Below are 19686 nucleotides of genomic sequence, written 5' to 3' on the forward strand. Positions count from 1 at the left end.
CATTAATACTTCTCATTGATTTTTCATCAGCTGTTCATATTAAAATAAATCATCTTTTATCATTCTCATATGTATAGAAGAACGGAAATGTTTAGGTAAGATGAATTTTAGAGTAGGAACTTATTGTAAAGGAACTATTGTAAACATTTCATGGTGAAAATGAGCTTAGTGCTATGTCTACACAAGAAAAGCCAAGTATAATTCAATCCAGAAGCACAGATTACCTGAAATACCCAAGAAATTATGATGGAACGGATCTTGGTTGCTTCATTACCCCCTCCATTTTTTAGCCCATGGTGTGTATATGTGTGTATGTGAGAAATGGGAAGCATGTTGCTTAGAAAATATGGAAAAATACTTCCATTCTCGATCATGTTTTATTATGAGTGATGCGTATCAATGAGGTTATAATCATTAATACATAATTTTCAAAAAATAAAGTTTGATATCCTATGTGATGTGTTTATTCTTTGCAACTGATCTAGCGGGAAGAGAGAAATAGGTAGGAATTGAAAATCTATTTGAGAGCAAAGGTTATTTTTTAAGGTACAGTAATCTAGAAATAAGATCACCTTCACTTGTCTTGAATGAAGAGTCATATTTCAACCCAACCCACCTTATTGAGTCCAACCTTCTCTGGGTACCCACTCTGAGTACATACATTTTGCTGGGAGTTAGAGGTACAAGAATAAATAAGAAAAGGTCCCTACTCATTTTTCTGTGCCCGCTTCCCCTCCAAAAATGTCCTGGATCTGAGTGCAGTCCAGTCTCTGGCTCCTCTAGTATGCAAATCTGTTCCACCTCTGTGGCTATTTCACGGTGCTGAGACTGCACTGTGATGAGTCTTGAAGATATCCATCTGGGACGTTTTAAAACTTGTCAAGGTTGTCATATAATAAATGCATCAAAGCAACATTTTTGTTGCCAACTTTCAACTTATGAATGTGGATTGGCTTTAATAATTAGATTAGAATACAACTTAAGAAGCCATTTATCTAATGTATTTTTCCAAATCCCATTTCACTGAAAAATTTCCTAGAACTAGTCATCTTCAAAATGAATGAAATGTATTGAGTCCAAGATGTCACTTAGAGAGTCTTCTCTTTCAGGAAAACAGCATATTAAAGTTCACTAATTTCAGTTCTTTTTGCTTTTTATTTTTTAGTGTTCACTAGATAGGTAACAAGAATAAAATGAACCGAGTAAGGTAATTTGAGGGAAATATATAGTTATTTTTAATAAATAAGGGAATTAGGACATTGGGTCTTGGTTAAAAGAGATAATTATGGGATAAAAATATTTCAATCATTAGCTCAAGAAGCAATAAGAATTTATTCTTTAAAGTTGAAAGAGGAGATTAAAGAAGAAGCAATTAACTTAAAAGATAATAAAAAAAAAGAGAATTTACACATAGAGCTCCCCTATCACGTGCTGGCATGAAGCTCAATTTTAAATGCTGTGTTTTATTTAATCCTCACAACAACCTAACAAGGTAGGGATAATTATTCCCATGTACAAGGATGCTGTGGCTGGGAGAGATTCTTTGTCTTTCTTCCCAAGCCTGGAGCAATCAATCAGTGGCCAAGCCAGAATTCAAACCAAGATCTCCTAAGAAAAACTGTTTGGAGTCCATAACCTAGAGACTGAACAAGAGAAGCCAATTTGCCCTTGAATGGGGAAGAAATGGAGTGGAAATAAAGCAATTAATACAGGCAGTGCTGAAAGTGACTAGTTGAGAGAGAGGTAGAGGACTATCATATACCGAGGAGAAAACGTCAGGAAAGGACCGATTTTGAAGCAGTAAGAGAAAAGTCTAGAAGTTGGCAGGGGCAAGACCCAAACACTGAGTCCTGGATGGGGTGAGAGACATGTGTTGTCTACCCAAATGGATGAAAACAGATAACAAATGCAGAAAAGTTCAGAGGAGGTGGGAAGACAGTGAGGAAGAAATTCCAGAGACTTTTAAATAGTCTCTAACTGCTTTGCAAAGTAAGAGGTGAGGCCATCATATGAGAGAGGGAGGATGTTCATAGAGCTTCTAGAAAGAGAAAAAAAGCTATCAAATGTTCTCTTGAGTGCTGAAGAAACCATAACATGGGAGTAATAATGGGTCAAAATTTACAAAATAAAGCACCATTTCGGTGTGGGAGTTGTGGTGAGGCTGGGCTGAAGTGACTGAGCTGTATGAGATAGGGAGTATCCATTGGGATGGATCTATTCAGCCATTTTCATTAATGAACATTAAATGCAACAGACGACAGACTTAACATAAATAAATAAAAGTCAATGTCTTTGGATTAAAAAAGGAAAGAAAAAAAGAGAAAGGATTGGAGAAGAATGAAAGAGAGCCCTAACTACAGACAGGTTGGTTAAGGATTGCATCTTGCAAGCACATAGGAACAAGTTGAAGTGAAAATCTGATGTTGCCAGTTCACCCCCTTCAGTGGGGAGGCAGAACTGGAGATGAGTATGGGGAGAGAAAAAGAGGGATATGCAGATGTACGCATTTGTGTGTGTGTGTGTGTGTGCATGTGTGTATGAGAATGCACTCACGTAGGAGGAGGTTATGTGTGAGTGGGCAGCAAGAAGGAGATGGCAGGAGGAAAGGCACAAAAGTATACCTGAGACGTCCTAAATCATTTTGCTTGTAAGTTGCTAGTATAATAATGTTAAGTTAATATAACAATAGATTTGTGATTTTAATTTGTAAGGCAAGCAAAAGAAATGTGCTCTTTAAAGAATCTTAAATTTTATATCCCACTAGGGATAGATATCTTAAAAACAGCCCCCAAAGAACAAACTGTAAAGGAAATGATTGATACTTTTGATTACTCTTATTAATTTTATTAATAAATTAAGGTATTTATTTTTATTTTTTAAAATTTCGTCAGTTTAACTAACTGATTAATTTTAAGTCAAAATTTTCAAAGAAGAGAAGTAAAAAGATAGGCCACAGTGGGAGAAGATGATTATAACACATATGGATGGAAGTAGCATAAAGGATTCCTAAAAAATCAGTAAGAAAAAGACAACCTATTGGAAAAAAAATAAGCAATAACCTGAAAAGGCATTTCACAGAAGAAGAAAAATGAATAGCTGATAAACATGTGAAAATATTCTCAACCTCATTAGTAGTCAGAGCAATGCCAATTCAAACCAAAATTAAAAATCATTTTACACGCACCAGATTGGCAAAAATTTTAAGATCTGAAAACACATAGTATCACTGGGGACGAAGAGCAGCAGGAGCTTTTACGTGCTTATATTGATAGGAGTGTAAATTGGTCCCAGCCCCTTGGAAAACAATGTGGAATTATCCTGTCGTCGAATATTTGCTTACCGTTCTACCTAACAATTCTACTCCTAGATTTTTTCCCTCGAGAAACACTAGTACAAGTGTAAATGTTCATAGTGGTAATGTTTGCAAGAGGAACAAGAAAACTGGAAACATTTCAAATATCCATTGATAAAAGAATGGATAAATAAATTGTTATGTATGCATAAACGGATTTTACTGTGGTAGTAAAAAGATGAATTACAGCCACAAGCATTAACAGAGATGACTCTCACAAACAAAATAGTGAATGAAAAAGACGAGTCACAGAAGAATATATACAAAATGACGCCATTTATATAAAGTTGAAAAACAAAACCAAATAATATCTTGTTCGTGGATACATACATGTATGGTAAAACTATACTGAAGAAAAAATAGAGTAATAAATCCAAAAACTAAAATAACTATTACTCCTTCTAGGAAGACAGGGAATTGAAGACATGAGTCTGAATTTATAACGCTCTATTTCTTTATCTAGGTGGCTTATTATTCTATGGACCTATGAACACGTCACCTCTAGTCCTTCATATGTATGAAATATTTCTTAATAATAAGTGTAAATTTGGGCAAAAATTAAACGGGAAATGATAATTCAAGCATGTATAAGAAAACTTGATGTTAGTCTATAAACATACACTCTTGGTTCAAATGTTTAAATCTTTGTGACTCTCACTCTGAGCTACGTAAAGAGTTGGCTGGGCCTTGCAAAGTTACAGTTCTTTCAAAGAATGGTTGAATATTTGAATTATGAGAGCAGATCAATTCAGGGTTTCATTTTTAATAGATAAGAAGTACTTTAGTCTAATGAATCTGTCAATTTAACTTCCCTACATAACACAAGATTACCGAAAGTATGTAGTGTAATATTGTCCAGAATATGTTCTACGAAACATCAGATGGTATGGGCTCTGTAACCAGATGTGTTCCAGAAATACTGGATATATTACCCTCTCTTAGAAATTCATAATTAAGCATCTAATCTGGCTGCTAGATTAGTTTTATTCTATTAAAAATTAATGAAAAGAACAGTATGCATAATTTAAATATTCTCTATGAGAGAAGGAGAGAGAATATAAATATAATCTCTAGCAGAGTCTCAAAGAATCATGCACCAAATGACATCTCTGACAGTGTCTTCTCCATCTCTTTCTTTGACCCCTTGCCTTCGGCCGACACATCAAATGTTGGAGTTCCTTAAAGACCCATTCTTGTTCCTCTTCTCTCCTTGATCTCTTTCCCTTTCCTGCAATTAATTAATGATGATAATATTAATAATTAATTAATAATGATAATCTGATTATTCCAAGATATCTCTATCCACACATGACTAGTCCAAACTCATATTCTAGATTCATCTTGGAACTTCCCAAGCTGAGGTCCCAGGGATATCTCAAATTTCACACATCCAAATCAGACTCTATTGTCTTATGTCGTAAAGTAACTTGGCCTCTGGAGTCTCCATTTCCATGACAGTATCATCATCCCGCCTAGTTTCCAAATTGGAAATAACTTCAGTTTGACTCTTGGCTGCATGTTCTTGCACCCATTTTACTATTCTGTGGGCATGTTCCTTAGCTCTGGTCTCTTTTCTCTCTGATCCTCTGACACATCTTAGTCTCCATCTTCATTATGTTTTAACTGGGCCTCCTATTTTGTCATTCTATCACCAATATTTCCCAAATGCAGTTCACAATCCACATAGGCTTATTATCATAAAAACCTAATCATATTATTTAATCTAATCATATTATTTCCTAAAAAACATCTGCTAGCTCTCCATACCTTAAAAGATATCATCCAAACACAAACTTAGCAAAGTTCGACACTTCAAAATCCGCCTCCATGGCCCCATTTTCTGCCACTCCATCAAATATACTCTATGGTATAATGATATGAAGCTCCTCATCATCCCCTGAATGTGTCACATTTTAGTTTCTCCTTTTATCACATACTGATCCTTCTGTCAAGAACGCTCTGTCCCTGTCTATCCAACAAGCAAACTTCTATTCCTATTTTAATACCCAGAGATATCATCTTCTATAGAACACCTTCTCCAACATTCCTGATAAAAGGCAGTCGTCTCGTTTTCTGAACTACCGACAATCTGTTTGGACCTCCACTGTAGCACCTGACACATTGTACTGTCTCCTCACCTAAACTCTGTCCTCTTTGTATTTCCCATAACCTGTTAGCACTTGGAAAAATCTCACTAAACGTATGAATTCACAAATAGAAGGATAGATGGGACTTCTGCACTTAAACATTTCTTATTATCAATCTTGCTGAACTTAATTTTGGGTGTCAACTTATTCAGAGTCTTTCTTTAAGGTCATGTTTCCAGGATTGTTTTCACTTTGGTCTCTTTGTTTGAAAAAAAGAATTTAGTAAACTTACTGAGCTTTATTAAAATGAGGCATTTTGCTCTCCTAACTTCTAATTAGTCGTGGGTCTTCCCAGGACCTTTCTTTTTTCCTACACTGGCAAAAAATGTCCTAGCTGTGGAATCTGCGATGATTTCCCTTTTCCTCTGCCTTCTGAACTAGAGGTTAATTTTCTAAGGAAGATCTCCATTACGATCAGGCCCAATGTTATCATATCCCTAGCGTTTGTTACAATAGAAAAACATGCTCCCTCTCGGTGAGAGATTACTGAAAGACATCCCTTTCTCTGGGCTGATGCAGCCAGAATCAAGATATAAGTCTTGGCAAGCTGAACAAAGACTGGAGTCAGACCCCATGTGCCCCGAGGCTCCCTCCTGGCCCTGTGCCCTTGTATAGAGGACAAGCTGCACAGCCAAGACCTACAGCTCTGATTCTGACTCAGGAGCCCTGTACCTTATATGGTCCCATGAATACCCCAACCAAGCTTAGCGTTTGTCTAATTACCCTTGGCAGCCAGCCTGATCTAGGTGACAGTTCCTCTTAAATTACTTTTTTTATGAGAATTTTCTGATACACTGAGATGAGCCAATCAGTCAACACAAATGGGAATTTTCATAGGCTTGTGACAGCTTCCGATTAAAATGTGGTTTTTACCCAAAGCTTTAGTGCCCTGCTTCATCGAAAGTACAATTTCATTACAAAATAGCAAGTCCATTGTAAGCCAATGAGGTGGCCCTAAGCACACGAACCTAAGGCATGAACATGCTGATATGTATGAAAAAGACAGCCACGTGTAAAATGAAGGAGTCGAAGTGCCCAATGAATTTAGGAAATTCTTGAGTAATTAGAGGAGATTAAATGGTATTTATTCATTCAATCAATAAATATTTATTGAGCCCCTACTATATAACAAGTATTACTCTAGATCTTGGGAAAACAGAGATTAACCAAATAAATGACGCTCATGGAATTTACAGGTGAATGGGAGGAGAAAGACAATAAACAAACAAATTTCCCCTATGTCAGGTGGTGATGAGTGCTGTGGAGAAAAATGGAGCTGGGTGAGAGGACTAGAGTGAATGGAGGGGCATTTGATGTTGATGCAGGGGAGTTGGAGGGAGCTCATGAGGAAGGAGCATTTGTCAGAGAGAGGGCCGCAGTCCCTGAGCCAGAAATGCGTGAGTGCGTGCACCTGGGCCCATTTTCTTCAGTGTTTGCCTTTTTTCAATCATTTTTAAAGAGCAATTTTTACATTACGCATTAACCTCTTGCATTCCGTATGTTACCGATGTTTTTAAAGGCCACTTCATCAATGTGTTTTACCTTTGTGATTATTTTTGCACCAGTGGAATTTTGATGAGAATTGCATTCAGACTTATTCATTTGGGAAGAATGGGCCTATCTGCAGCCTTCAGTCTCCCAGTCAGTGAAATTGGTAGTCCTGTCCTGAAAGTCCCATAAATTTTTGTTAAGATTATTCTTTAGTATTTTTTGCTGTTATTATGAGCTTTAAGATTATTTCAGTACACTGTATTTTCTACCTACCAGTTCTGATTATAAGGGAAAACAAACTATTAGTTTAAAAATATATATTTTGTATTTAGTCATTTTATCAAACTCTCTTATTCAAATAGTTTTTAGTGAGGCTGGCCCGGTGGCATAGCGGTTAAGCGCCCACGTTCCACTTTGATGGCCCTGGGTTCGCCAGTTCGGATTCCCGGTGGGGACATGGCACCACTTGGCAAGCCATGCTGTGGTAGGCGTCCCACATATAAAGTAGAGGAAGATGGGCACGATGTTAGCTCAGGGCTAATCATCCTCAAAAAACAAAAAAACAAAAAACAAAAAACAACCAAATAGTTTTTAGCTTCCTTCTGCAATTTTTAAACAATTATTTCATGTAGGTATAAGATCTCGGTTTCTTCTCATCTTTAACATTTCATGTCTTGTTCCATTTACTAAAATTTCCTCAAAGAAAAGAAGATAACAGCATACACATTTTTCTTGTTCCTGATTTGAATGACACATACCTTCTAGCATTTTGCTGTTACTTATAATGCGGGCCCTTAATTTAAGAGAGGTATTCCTTATTATGTCAAGGAGATATCCTTTTAGTCATAGACTAAAATGATTTTCCTGGGATTGCATATTGAATTTTATCAAATTCTTTCTGGTATCTGTTGAATAAATGGTATGGTGTTTCCTTAAATGACTGATACAATGAATTAAGTTAATGTAAGATCCACCAAAAATGTTTTCCCAAGAACACTTTTTCCACAGTCTGGTCCATAAAAAGAAAAAACTGAGGGAGGGGAGGAGATTGTCATCTGGTCAAATAACTTGGGGAAATGCGGCACAACATATTCTCTTCTCAGAGATTCATTAGCTCATTATCATATGAAAGATGCTGAGAAATCCGGCAGTCAAGAAATTCAGTTAAAAAAAAAAAAATATATATATATATATCTCCACATACCATACTGCTGTGTGGTATACTTGAAAGTTGCTGAGACAGTACATCCTAAAACTTCTTGTCACAAGAAAAAACCACTTTTTCTTTTTTTGTGTCTATATGAGATGATGGATGTTAACTAAACTTATCACGGTAATCATTTCACGATATATGTAAACCAAGTCATCATGCTGTATACATTAAACATATATAGTGCTGTATGTCAATTACATCTCAATAAAACTGAAAAAAAAAAGAAATTCAATTAACTTTGTTAAGCCCACCGTTTCCGGCCATTACCGGTTCCTCCTTCTCTTGTATAATACCTGTTTGTATCTTGCTGACTTAGGGTCCAGTCTAACACACTTGAGAAGTGCTATGTTAATAGTTTTCCTTATATTAAATCATCTTTGCACTCCTGCAATAGAACCTGCTTGGCCATAGAGTATGGCTATTTATTTTAATGCTAAGATCAGTTGGTTGGGTTTTAATTGAGGATTTTTGAGTCTATAATTATAAACGGACTTGTCCTGTCATTTTTCATCCCTCCCCTCTTCTGGCTCTTTCCTGGGTTTCCATATAAGTGTGATGCTAGATGGGTAGTATGAATTGGGGAATGTTCCATATTTTTCTGGGCTCTGGAACAATTTATTCAGCATGGGAATTATCATAGGATTTTATTTCTTAATTTGAACTATTTTCTATAAAATAGCCAAAAGAAAGATAAACCCAAACACAGTGCTAACTGGTTGTCACTGAGCTGGTAATGGAATCCCCCTGTTAGCTCTATTTTCTTTACTGAGGAGGTTTCAGGCGTCTCCATGTTTCCTCACTGTGAGTAAACATGATTGCCCTTTGCTCCAGAGAGGGGACAGTTCGGACAGCCCACTCTGCTCAGAAGCAATACCTCCTTGCTCTTGTCACTCCAGTTCTCCACAGAACAGGGTCGCATCAAAGTCAGGTCGGGGTAGCAGGAAGTGATAGAATTCCAGACAGGAGAGTCAAACTTCTCAGTGAGTGTGTTGTCCCGGATGCTGGGAACAAAGTGAGGTGACAGGAATGAAGGCCTGGAAGGAGGGAGGAAAATGAGCTGGTGAATTGTGGGGTCTAGAATCCCAAGAAGAAGCTCTGACAGTATCAATCCGGTTTTTAAAACACTTTCTTTGAAGCATTGTTGGGACTATGTTGGACATTTATGGTCTGTAGGGCGAGAAGTGGGGTGTTAAGGCCACTTTTGAGAACAATTCCTCCCCAAGCCACAGAACCCTTTATTGAGAGATGCCATATTATTATAGACAAAACACTCCATTGATCTTCTAAGGGCTTGAGCATAAAAACACACAAAGATGTTTATATGTTTTCCTTTCTGATACAGGGATTACTCAACATTAAAAGGCAAAATACCTTAGCTGCACAGGGCCAGGCTCACAGCAAGCACCTTCCTGTGCTCGGTGTTTGTTGAATAACTGCATGGTGTTTGTGATATATGTGCACATGTGTTGTCTTCCCTGTTTTCATGCAACCCGTGTGCTTCTAAAATGTGAGGCATAAATGAATCCTTTTTTTTTCCAGGTCTTTTAAAATAGATATAAAATAACTCCTTAGGTTAGCTAAAGCTAAATATATGTTTTTTATTCTTCATTAGTTGGTATATTTCTTAGCACTGAAACTGAAATTTCAGCTCCCTTTCTCCCACTACTCTCAAAGAATAGTAATAGTCTCAGATATTTCAACATATTAAAGGGAATTCAACATTCAAAATGATTTTTTCTAAATAAGCTAATAAGTTACCAGTTTTGTCTATTTGTATCTTTATATGGTTGGTAATCTAAAAATAAAAATAATGTACCTTTGTCTAAAACACAAATTGCACATGATACAATTCTTTAACCAAATCCTGGATGTATTTCTTTAAAGACAAAAAGAAACTGCTAAGATTACAAATCCCCGGGTTATCCTCTGTAATGTGAGGAATGCCAAAAAAAGAAACATGTACGTTAGAGGAAAATAATGGCTATCAATAGAAAAGTAGTTCCCTCCCCTACATGCCCCACCCCTCTTTTCAAAAAAAAGCACATTTGTCTAGATGAACAGTTGGGAGAAACTAATTAATCCATTCATCCATCGAAAGCCCTTTCACCTAACAGTGCTGAACCTGTGTTGAACACGCTGATTAAGTACTGCTACTTCTGTAGTGGTGGACAAAGGGAAAAAATAATAATCAAAAGAAGATTTGGGTGGTATGTTGCAATACGAAATCAGGATTTGAATGGCTGTAATATTTTAACCAACACTGAGTCCTTTGAACTCTCTGATTATCACAAAGCTAAAAATCATTCCTTACACTTGATTAGAGAAAAATCTGATTTTCCTGTTGCATTGCCTTCTTGAAAGAGATGATGGGGGAAAGTGCCATGGTGAAGAGCTGAGACTGAATCAAAGAATATTGATTTTGTGTCTAACCAGCTTGCACTTTTTCAGTTCCAACACCTCCCCGGGAAATACACCGAGGCTGTTTCCACGTTAAAGTCACCTGTGACTAGAGAAAATTACAGGGTAGGGAGATAGGAAAACATATCTTTCTCCACAGCAATGTTTGAGTGATTTCCTTCTTTTAAAATTTTACTCCCTTCCTCACTTCTTATTCTTGTGATTTTAAAGAAAATGCCAAGATTGTGAAGAGATATCTTAGGTGTTGATTATGGCTCCCTGGGACTGGGTTCCTGCCACTGGAGCCATCAGCTCAGCCACTACCTTATTCCCCTTTGTTGAAGATGAGCATAGACTTCATAGGTGTACCACAATGGATGGATGTACTAATCTGAGGTTGTCACTGAAGCCACCTTGTTTCCTAGGGTTTTAAAGTAGTAGTGGGATGCAAAGAAACAAACAGATGTGAGAGACAACATGAGCAAAGAGCGAACAGGACTTAGTAACTAATGGGGCATCAAGGGTGAGGAAGAGGGCAAAGTCAAAGCTGACACACATATCCTGCAGAATGATGGTACCATCATGCAAAAAAAAAAAAAATTAATTGAACAAAGTAATTCAGGAGCTGTAGCCATCTACCATCTGATGTGTCCCTTGGCTGCATTAATATCACCATTAATTCCTGAACCACGAGCAGAAGGAGACAGTATTCACAGCACCACAGTGTGAGCACTTAGTTTTTCTTCTCTTACAATGTGCAAATCAGCAGCTTGGGCTTGCAGTTTGTAAGCTTGGATTTTCAAAAGCCTTCTCAATAAGTCAGGACACAGGCACCATCCCAAATACATTAGTCCTATTAACAGCGTGCTAGTCGTGGAGGACTGCCACAGGCCCAGCCCAATGTGAATGGCAAATGCTTTTATAGTCAGGGTTGCTCAAAGAAGTGGCGAGGCCAGCCATTTAAAAACTTGAAAATGGTCTTCCGAAAAATAAAATGGCACTTCTAAGGCTGAAGATAGTTGAAAGAATTTTGTGCTGACAAGTAGACCCAAGAAGCTTTCCTACGAGAGGCCAGTATGCAAATATCACTTTCTGGACTTTGTTGATTGTGAAACTGGAGCCCACGGCAGTAAAAGACGTGCATGATGGCAGCCAAAAGCTGGGAGGAAGGAGTCTTGCTTGTGTCTGTAGAATGGCCTCAGACATTAATTGACACTAGATTCCGTTAAGGATGTGCTTTACAAGTTCAGGAAGGTACGAACGACACTCTTAATTTTCTGAGTGTTTGTTTTGCAGTGAAAATTCAAGAAACTGAAATTAATTTAGTTAAATTATTATTTTACCTCGTGATTTCAGGGATTTAACAGTGAATATGCCTCTTGATGTTGATATATCTACTGTGGATACAATAAATTACAAAAACATATCTTCCCACCTTTTGGAGCCCCATCTTCGGTTATTCTCTTTTCATTGGCACACCACATGTGGCCAGCCCTCTGCTGTGATTTGTTATTTATAAAAAGTACAGAGCACATTTCAATCTTGATAGATGAAATTGGAATTCTGGCTGAGCTATGGGTCAACAGACTTAAAAAAAGAATTTAAAACCTGATTCTCTCTCAGCTGTAAGATAAATAAGATCTGGGGATCTAACGCACAGCATGGTGACTGTAATTAACAATACTGTATTATGTACTTGAAAACTTTTAAGGGAGTAGATCTTAAATATTGTCACCACACACACATTCACACACACACACACACACACACACACACAAATTGTAATAATGTGAAGGGATGGAGATGTTAACTAGCCTTATTGTGGTCTTATTTTTGCAGTATGCATATGTATCTATTCATCATATTATGCACCTTAAACTTACGTATATGTCATTAATATCTCAATAAACCTGGAAGGAAAAAACCTGATACTGGAGGTAAATGGCTACAAGGGGTGCATGTGAGGCTTACCAAATTTTGAGTGGTGATTTGGCTTGTATCCCTGACATGTGCTATCTATCCTTAGACATCTGAGTAAGTCTCTCTGTTACACCACCATGAGAAAACATTGGCAAACTGTTTAAAATTCCTGGGGAAAAAAATGTTGGCAATTTCCTACTTAGGAACAGCTTACATTCCAAAAATTATTCAACTAAGTTGGACAAATTGAGTGCCTACTATGTGCCAGACATAGTTATTTATGATGGGACATCTTTGCCGACCAGCATCCCTCCAATGGCAAGTTTCCAGTCAGTTTGCAAGTCAGCTATTTATAAATTGGGACACATTTTCCTAAAGAAACAAATTTTAAAATAGTGGTGAGAGTCTCAAGCCAATCCTCGAAAGCTAATTTAATTCATAATAAAGTGGAACTCAACTTCTAATAGAATCCTCCAACCTAACTACCGTTTATAGTGGTGATTTTCAACCCTGGCCGCACACACCACACTGTAGTCACCTAGGATGGCTTTTTTTGTTTTTCATTTTTAATAAGTACCAATACTCAGACTATATCCCCAGGACAATAAAATCAGAACCCATTGTCAGTAGCAGTAGTGGGTAATGGAGCTTGGGAAAGGGTGGAAAGGACTGGAAACAGTGCCTCTCAGGAGCATGGAATCAGGGCTACAACTGGGAAGTGAAGGCCAAGGCTCCAAGGGGTAAAGAGTGGAGTCAGGTACTGTGGCATTGATGGCTAAAATAAGAAGAAAGAATTTCCCCAAGCGAAGGAATTGGATTGTGGACTCACAACCTTTAAGAAATTTTTGTCCCTGATGACAGTAAAGGGTTTTTCTGGAGTGACAAAATAGTGGAGGTGTCTGGAATATTCAGCTCTAGGAGCACAAGGATTGGTGAAGCACATTGATGATGAGAAGGGAACTGGTGAGAACCCAATGGTCAGCATCGCTCACCATTTCCCTTTGTCTAGTTCACGAGGAAGGAAGACAGCTACCTTCAGCCCAATTTCTTATTTCGGGGTGAGGCTCTCACAAAGTTTTATGCTTCATGTTTCCCCTCTACAGAAAGCAAATAAGTAGTTCTCTTCATCCTCTTGGCATGATTGTAGACCCTTAAGACTAAGCAGAGGTAATGGGAAGGGAAGAGAAACAGAGGGAATCCAGTAAGTGGGCTCCAAAAATAGGAGTAATTCTATCGATCTACTGCTGCTATCCAACAGCTTTCAGAGTTCAGTTAGCTTCTGGTCACTTCTTTGCAGCCACTTTAGTCAGAAACATAAGCATAAAGTGTTATCACCAACTGGCAAAAGCAAATATGCCAGGTGGAAGATGTCCTCAACTGTTTTCCTGAGTCCTTCTCATTTTTATAGCTGAGTGTAGAGATTTCTGACATTCTGTGACTGTTGCAATGTAGGAAAATCTGTGGAGATAGCGTTCTCACATTTCAATCAGATGCTCTCAAATAAGCGACGTTTTCTATGTTCTACTCTGTATTTCTTCCTGGCATTTTCTGGGACATATTGCTTTAGCTCTCTGTTCTAGTTCCCTCTTTATAGCATTTTGGCTACTCTGGATCAACAAAATTCCCGGCTTGAAGAATTCCAGAGACACATGAAAGTTATCTCTTCTGATTGGAGAAGGGAATTATTGCTGTGATCTTTTCTCAGATCGGAGAGATGGTTCTTAAACAAAAGTGCCAAAATTCATCTCTCTTCTTTAAATTTTTGGATATTCCTGATTTTTTTTCCTGATGTGGGCAGAATAAATTATTGTGAAAAGGGAGGGGATGCACTGGTTCTACAAGTTTCTGCAGGTTCTGGTACTGGAGACGTTCTGGAACTGGGACAATGTACACAGAAGGACTTCTTCCCAGGTACAGATTTACTGTAAGCAAAATCCCAATCCTTTCCCTACAGATTGTCAGCCGAGCTGCGTAGCAACACTATGGGAGAGACATCACTTCCATGAAAAGAATTCTTCACTTCACTAAGCAAGGAATCTAGCTCAATTGGAAAACCTGGATAGACTTCAAAGGAAGAATTTTCTCCTTTCAAACTCATTCCATCTCAAGAACAGAGAGAAAAATTGGATTTTTTAGGACTGAAATTCTTGGGCAAAATTAAATTGGGCTAGCATTCTACCTTAGTGGGCAAATAGCTGGTTTAATAGGTGAGACTCCATTAGCTCTGACTGTTTCATGGACGATTCCATCACCAAGCCATTTGACTTCAGGTGTTCTGCTGAAGCAGACAGACTCCCCTTTTAGGAGTTTGCTGGTAGTGAGCTAGTGCCTGCTTTGATACACTGACGATAGCTCATTAATTGGTAAAGGTCTTGTGTCTAAGATAGTCATGAATGTCAACCTATCAGAAAAATGACAAGTAAAACCTCCTTCTCTAAGTTAGAGAATAAAATTCTCCATGCCTAAAGCCCTATATGTCCGTTGTTTCTGCCCTTTTCTAATTGAATTATCCTTCTTTAGTGAGCCATATAAATACAGTTTTAATAGATGGGGGAAATGGGGGTACAGCTTAGCTTTTCCTACTAAAAATAAATATTCCCCTTGAAATAATTTATTTCAGGACTTATTGAACCATGTAACTTGGTCAGAAAAGCGATAATATCTTCAGATAGGAAGGAAGTGGCAGCAAAATTAGTCTTTCTTAACCAGAAGAAGGTCAGAGCTGCTTTCTGTTTTTTCAGTTTCACTTTTAGGTGTAGCTGGTTGCCCAGGCACCAGCTGAGGCTGGTTTAATGATGATTGTCCCAGTGGTACTGGAGACCTTAGCAACAAGTTTGGATGGGCAGTCTCCCTCACTGGGGCGGACCCACCTCAAATCTCTGCTTTAACCTTTGTTAAAAGTTTTAGTTGTGTAAAAGTTATTTTTAAATGTAAATTTTTATTTTGAAAGAGAAATAGGGGCTCAGAAAGCATTTTTGTCAGAAGCAAGTTTGAGTCTGATTCGGTAGGAAAAGCTTGGTTTAGTGCAAGCTCAGGTTAAGTTAAAAAGCTAAGGGAAAGTGAGTCATTTCATTTCTTTCCTAAAGAGGTAAAGTGGGGGGAAGACAGATATTTTATCTACTTAGATATACTCCGACCTGATTACAATCTTTTCGGGTCTTTTTCCTTCATTCTTAAGGAAAGTGTATACGGAGGGAATGGCTGATAAAAGAACTAGAAGAGAAAGCCAAAACCTTCCTTTAATTACCTCTATCGGGTTAGCAGGGAGCGGAACAGCCACCTATGCCTTAGGTAGAGAAGGTGATTAGCATTCAGAATACTGAAACCCACATCAATTTAGGAAGGGCATGATTTCAAGATAAGTTGAAGGGTAAGTTAGAAAGAAACAACATTTTTAAGCCTAAATATAAAACTAAGGTCAGATCAAGCAGCGATTGTCAATAAGAGTCAAGGATTAGTTAGAGGCAAAGTCTTTAATTATATCTAGAGTATTTAATGGACTCATTGTGTTAGAAAGGATCTGAGAGGTCAACCAATCCAACTTCAAATCTTTGGTTGCAAAGAACAGACTCCTTGACCACCTGACACAAACCAAAGAAGAGAATTTATTAAAAGGTTATAGAACCTAAGGGCTGGAAGGAAGCCATGCCTGGGGAATGAAGTAGATCCAGGAGCCTGATCTTTATTTCAGGACTTACCCCTTTGTTCTTTTAAAGTTGACACATATATCCGCATCAGTGGCATAAAGCTATTGTTTGAACATGACCATGGCTGAAATTCTAAGAAGTGTTTTAGATCCTGAAGTTGTAAACACAGATCTATAAAGTTCTGAGAGTAATTCTGTGCTAAAAATACAGCTGTACATTTATAATCTCTCTGACATGGACTATGTTTCTATAAGTGCAATTACAGAATTTAGTGATGAAAGATCCTAAGCCTACCTACGCCAGTCCTCTTATTCTGCCATCAAAAAAAAAAAAGTGGCACAAAGAGAAGTGACATGTTTCAGATTTCCTGGAGGGTTAACAGTAGAACCCGAATAAGTATTGAAGGCCTTGGTGGCTGCTTTATCAGACATGGCACCTTGGGCAATACTAAGAAGGATGATGACCCAGAAAAAACTAAGTTAAGATCCTTAGTTCTCAGGTGTCAGACTGTCCTTGGGCAAGTACTTTATACCTCCCCGAACCTTCATTTGTATAATGGGGATATTAATACACAGCTCTTGGCACAATGTCTAGTACATATAAATTCTCCGTAAATAATAGCAGTTATTGTTATTAACCAAAAAAATTGATTTAGTCAGCTTTTTGTTGCATAACAAATAACCCTGAACCTCAATGACACACAAGAACATTTATTTCCGACTCACAAATCTGTGATCAGCTGTAGCTCTGCTAGGGTTAGCTGAACTTGGCTCCAGTTTTGGGCTGTCTGCTACATGGGTTTCCTCATCCCAGGACCCAAGCTGAAGGAGTACCCCCTACCTGGGATGCATTGTTCTCATGGTGGAGGGAAGAAGTGTAAAAATGGGAACCATGTGATGCTTCTTGGGGCCGGCCCAGTGGCACAGCAGTTAAGTTTCCACGTTCCGCTTCTTAGCGGCCTGGGGTTTGCCAGTTCAGATCCCGGGTGCAGACATGGCACCGCTTGGCAAGCCATGCTGTGGTAGGCATCCCACGTATAAAGTAGAGGAAGATGGGCATGATGTTAGCTCAGGGCCAGGCTTCCTCAGCAAAAAAGAGGAGGACTGGCAGTAGTTAGCTCAGGACTAATCTTCCTCAAAAAAAAAAAAAAAGAAATGGGAACCATGTGATGCTTCTTAAAATCTCTACTGTGAGCAGTCACAATGTTCACTACTACTTATGTTCCATTGGTCAAAGCAAGTCATTTGGCCAAGCCCAAAGTCAATGAGACAGGAAAGTTACTGTACCCACGAGCAAGCCATGTCCAGGAGGTAATGAACAATACAATCTAACACAGGAAGGTTGAAAGAAAATCTATGGTCATTGAGATAAGGGCCTGTAGGGTAGCTTAAATAGTCTGGAACTGGAACCCACATAGGCTGTTCATAAAACCTCATGTCCTCAAAATTATGGGCCATTTAGGAAAACTAGAGATCCAGAGAAGGCAGCAGAGTCACTTAGGCTGTTAGAGTGATTGGGTGTTAGCGTACATAGCATCAGCCCTTCTCCCAGAAGCTTCACTAGACAGAGGAAACATTATTTTCGAGGTCATTTAGTTCAGCGTTTCCAGATCTCAAAGATGCTTCAAAGGGTTCACATCCTTAAAGCAGCAATGGTATCTACTTTCATTTTCATTAATCGCAAAAACTCGGTAAATTAAATGTTTATGTAAAGACTGTTTCCCTTTTAAATGGAACAGGTCAAGAGCCTCCAGGTGTGTACTGAGGATGCCTGCTTGGTGGTAAGTGCAGATTAGATGAGTTTGCTCGTGACTTGTAAGTGAGTTTATAACACAGATGAACTGGGGTGTACCAGGTACATCCGTTATCATCACATATTTCAAAATTGTTTGTATTCTTAGTCATATATTGTTTGCATTTGTTCTCAATTCTGAATTAATGAGGAATTTAATGAGGAAGAAAAAACATAACTCTGTCAATTTTCCCCTAGATACTTTTCTCCAGATCCATAAATGTCCATCATCTGGAAGAACTAGCTATAAAGAACATCAAGATATCCCTAATATTTCAAAACACAATGTAAGGAAGAAAAATAAATCGGTGTTACTTGTGCCTCCTGTCTCTAAGCAGTAATCTATTATGGAAATAAACACTGAGGATGCTCTGAGGTCCATTCCAGGTTACGGGACAGATCAGAACTATTCTGTATTCCCATTATTCCCATACATCAATACGACTGCACAGGCCGTTCCCTCTGCTTGAAAGGCTCTCTTCCTTCTCCTTTTTCTGCCTGGCGTTCTTATTTAGCCTCAATCCACAGCTCAGCTCTTATCTCCTCTTTGCAAAGGAATTACCTTCCCCAGTTCCCGCAGCTGTGTCTATTGCTGACCCTCCATATTCCCTTAGCACTTGCAGGGGAATTACCTCCCTGATAGCCCTGTTTCTGAAAACAGTCATTGTATCTGTCTCCCCTACTTGACCCTGAATTGACATCAGGGACAACTTGGTATTTCCAATGGCTAGTGCAGTGCCCCACATCTACAGGGTACTCCACAAATCTTTCTTGAATGGATAAGAGTAAGCAGAATTAAAGCTTGGTAGATAAGATTAGAAACTGGAAAGGACATGGGGGACAGCATTTCAAGAAGAAGGAAAGTAAACACAAGTAAAAATAGTAGAAAGATGGAGAATGGCACGTATGAGATGTGTCTAAGGAGCAATAAATGGACTCACATGACTAAATGAAAGAATTCATGATGAGATGTCCTGGAAAATACAGTGAGGAGTTTAAGTTTATTGGGGGAGGGCCTTGAGAGACACCAACTGCCTTAGTCTGCTCAGGCTGCCATAACAAAATACCATAGACTGGGTGGCTCAACAACACATATTTAGTTTCTCGCAGTTCTAGAAGCTGAAACTCCAAGATCAGGGTACTAGTATGATCACTTTCTGGTGAGAACTGTCTTTCTGGCTTGTAGCCTTCTCGCTGTGTCCTCATGTGGTGGAAAGAGACAGAACTCTGGTGTCTCTTCCTCTTCTTATAAAGGCATTAATCCCATCGTGAGGGCCCCACCCTCACGATCTCATGTAAAGCTACTTACCTCCCAAAGGCCCCATCTCTGAACAACATCATGTTGGGGGTTAGGGCTCAAACATATGAATTTGGAGGGGATGCAAGTCAGTCAATACCAAGTGGTTAAGGAAGCAGTACTGCCTTAATGAAGTGGACAGAGAGATCCCCACCATCCATCCCTGCCATCCCTGAGGTTCTCATTGTTCATTTAAGAAAGTGAACGATATCCCAGAAACCAACATTTCCAATTGAAGGGGCTGTAAAGCCCAAGGGTAGGAGCAAAATAACCTTTTAATTTCTGAGATGAATGAACAAAGTAATTTTTGTGAGTGGTATCTTCTATTTCTACAGAAGCCATAAATCATACCTTTGGGAGCTGTACCATTTTACTTTTAAATGTACATTTTGAAAAGAACACAGACATTTCTTATTATGTTCCTTTTGTAC

General features: G+C 38.4%; 1 protein-coding gene across 3 annotated transcripts in view; it reads left to right on the forward strand.

Moving 5' to 3' along the window:
• ST6GALNAC3 (ST6 N-acetylgalactosaminide alpha-2,6-sialyltransferase 3) overlaps positions 1-19686 on the forward strand; it is a 497431-nt gene that overhangs the window by 467267 nt on the left and 10478 nt on the right. Inside the window, exon 4 of one of the 3 annotated variants that reach the window (XM_070486617.1) lies at positions 14475-18278. The exons of the other annotated variants lie outside the window; for them this stretch is intronic. Within the exon in view, the coding sequence (XP_070342718.1) occupies positions 14475-14526 (52 nt within the window). The 3' untranslated portion in view covers positions 14527-18278. Of the gene's footprint in view, positions 1-14474; positions 18279-19686 lie in introns of those variants that run through there. 3 annotated transcript variants of the gene reach the window in all.

The sequence above is a fragment of the Equus asinus genome, chromosome 16, assembly GCF_041296235.1.
Source record: "Equus asinus isolate D_3611 breed Donkey chromosome 16, EquAss-T2T_v2, whole genome shotgun sequence".
Taxonomy (NCBI): domain Eukaryota; kingdom Metazoa; phylum Chordata; class Mammalia; order Perissodactyla; family Equidae; genus Equus; species Equus asinus.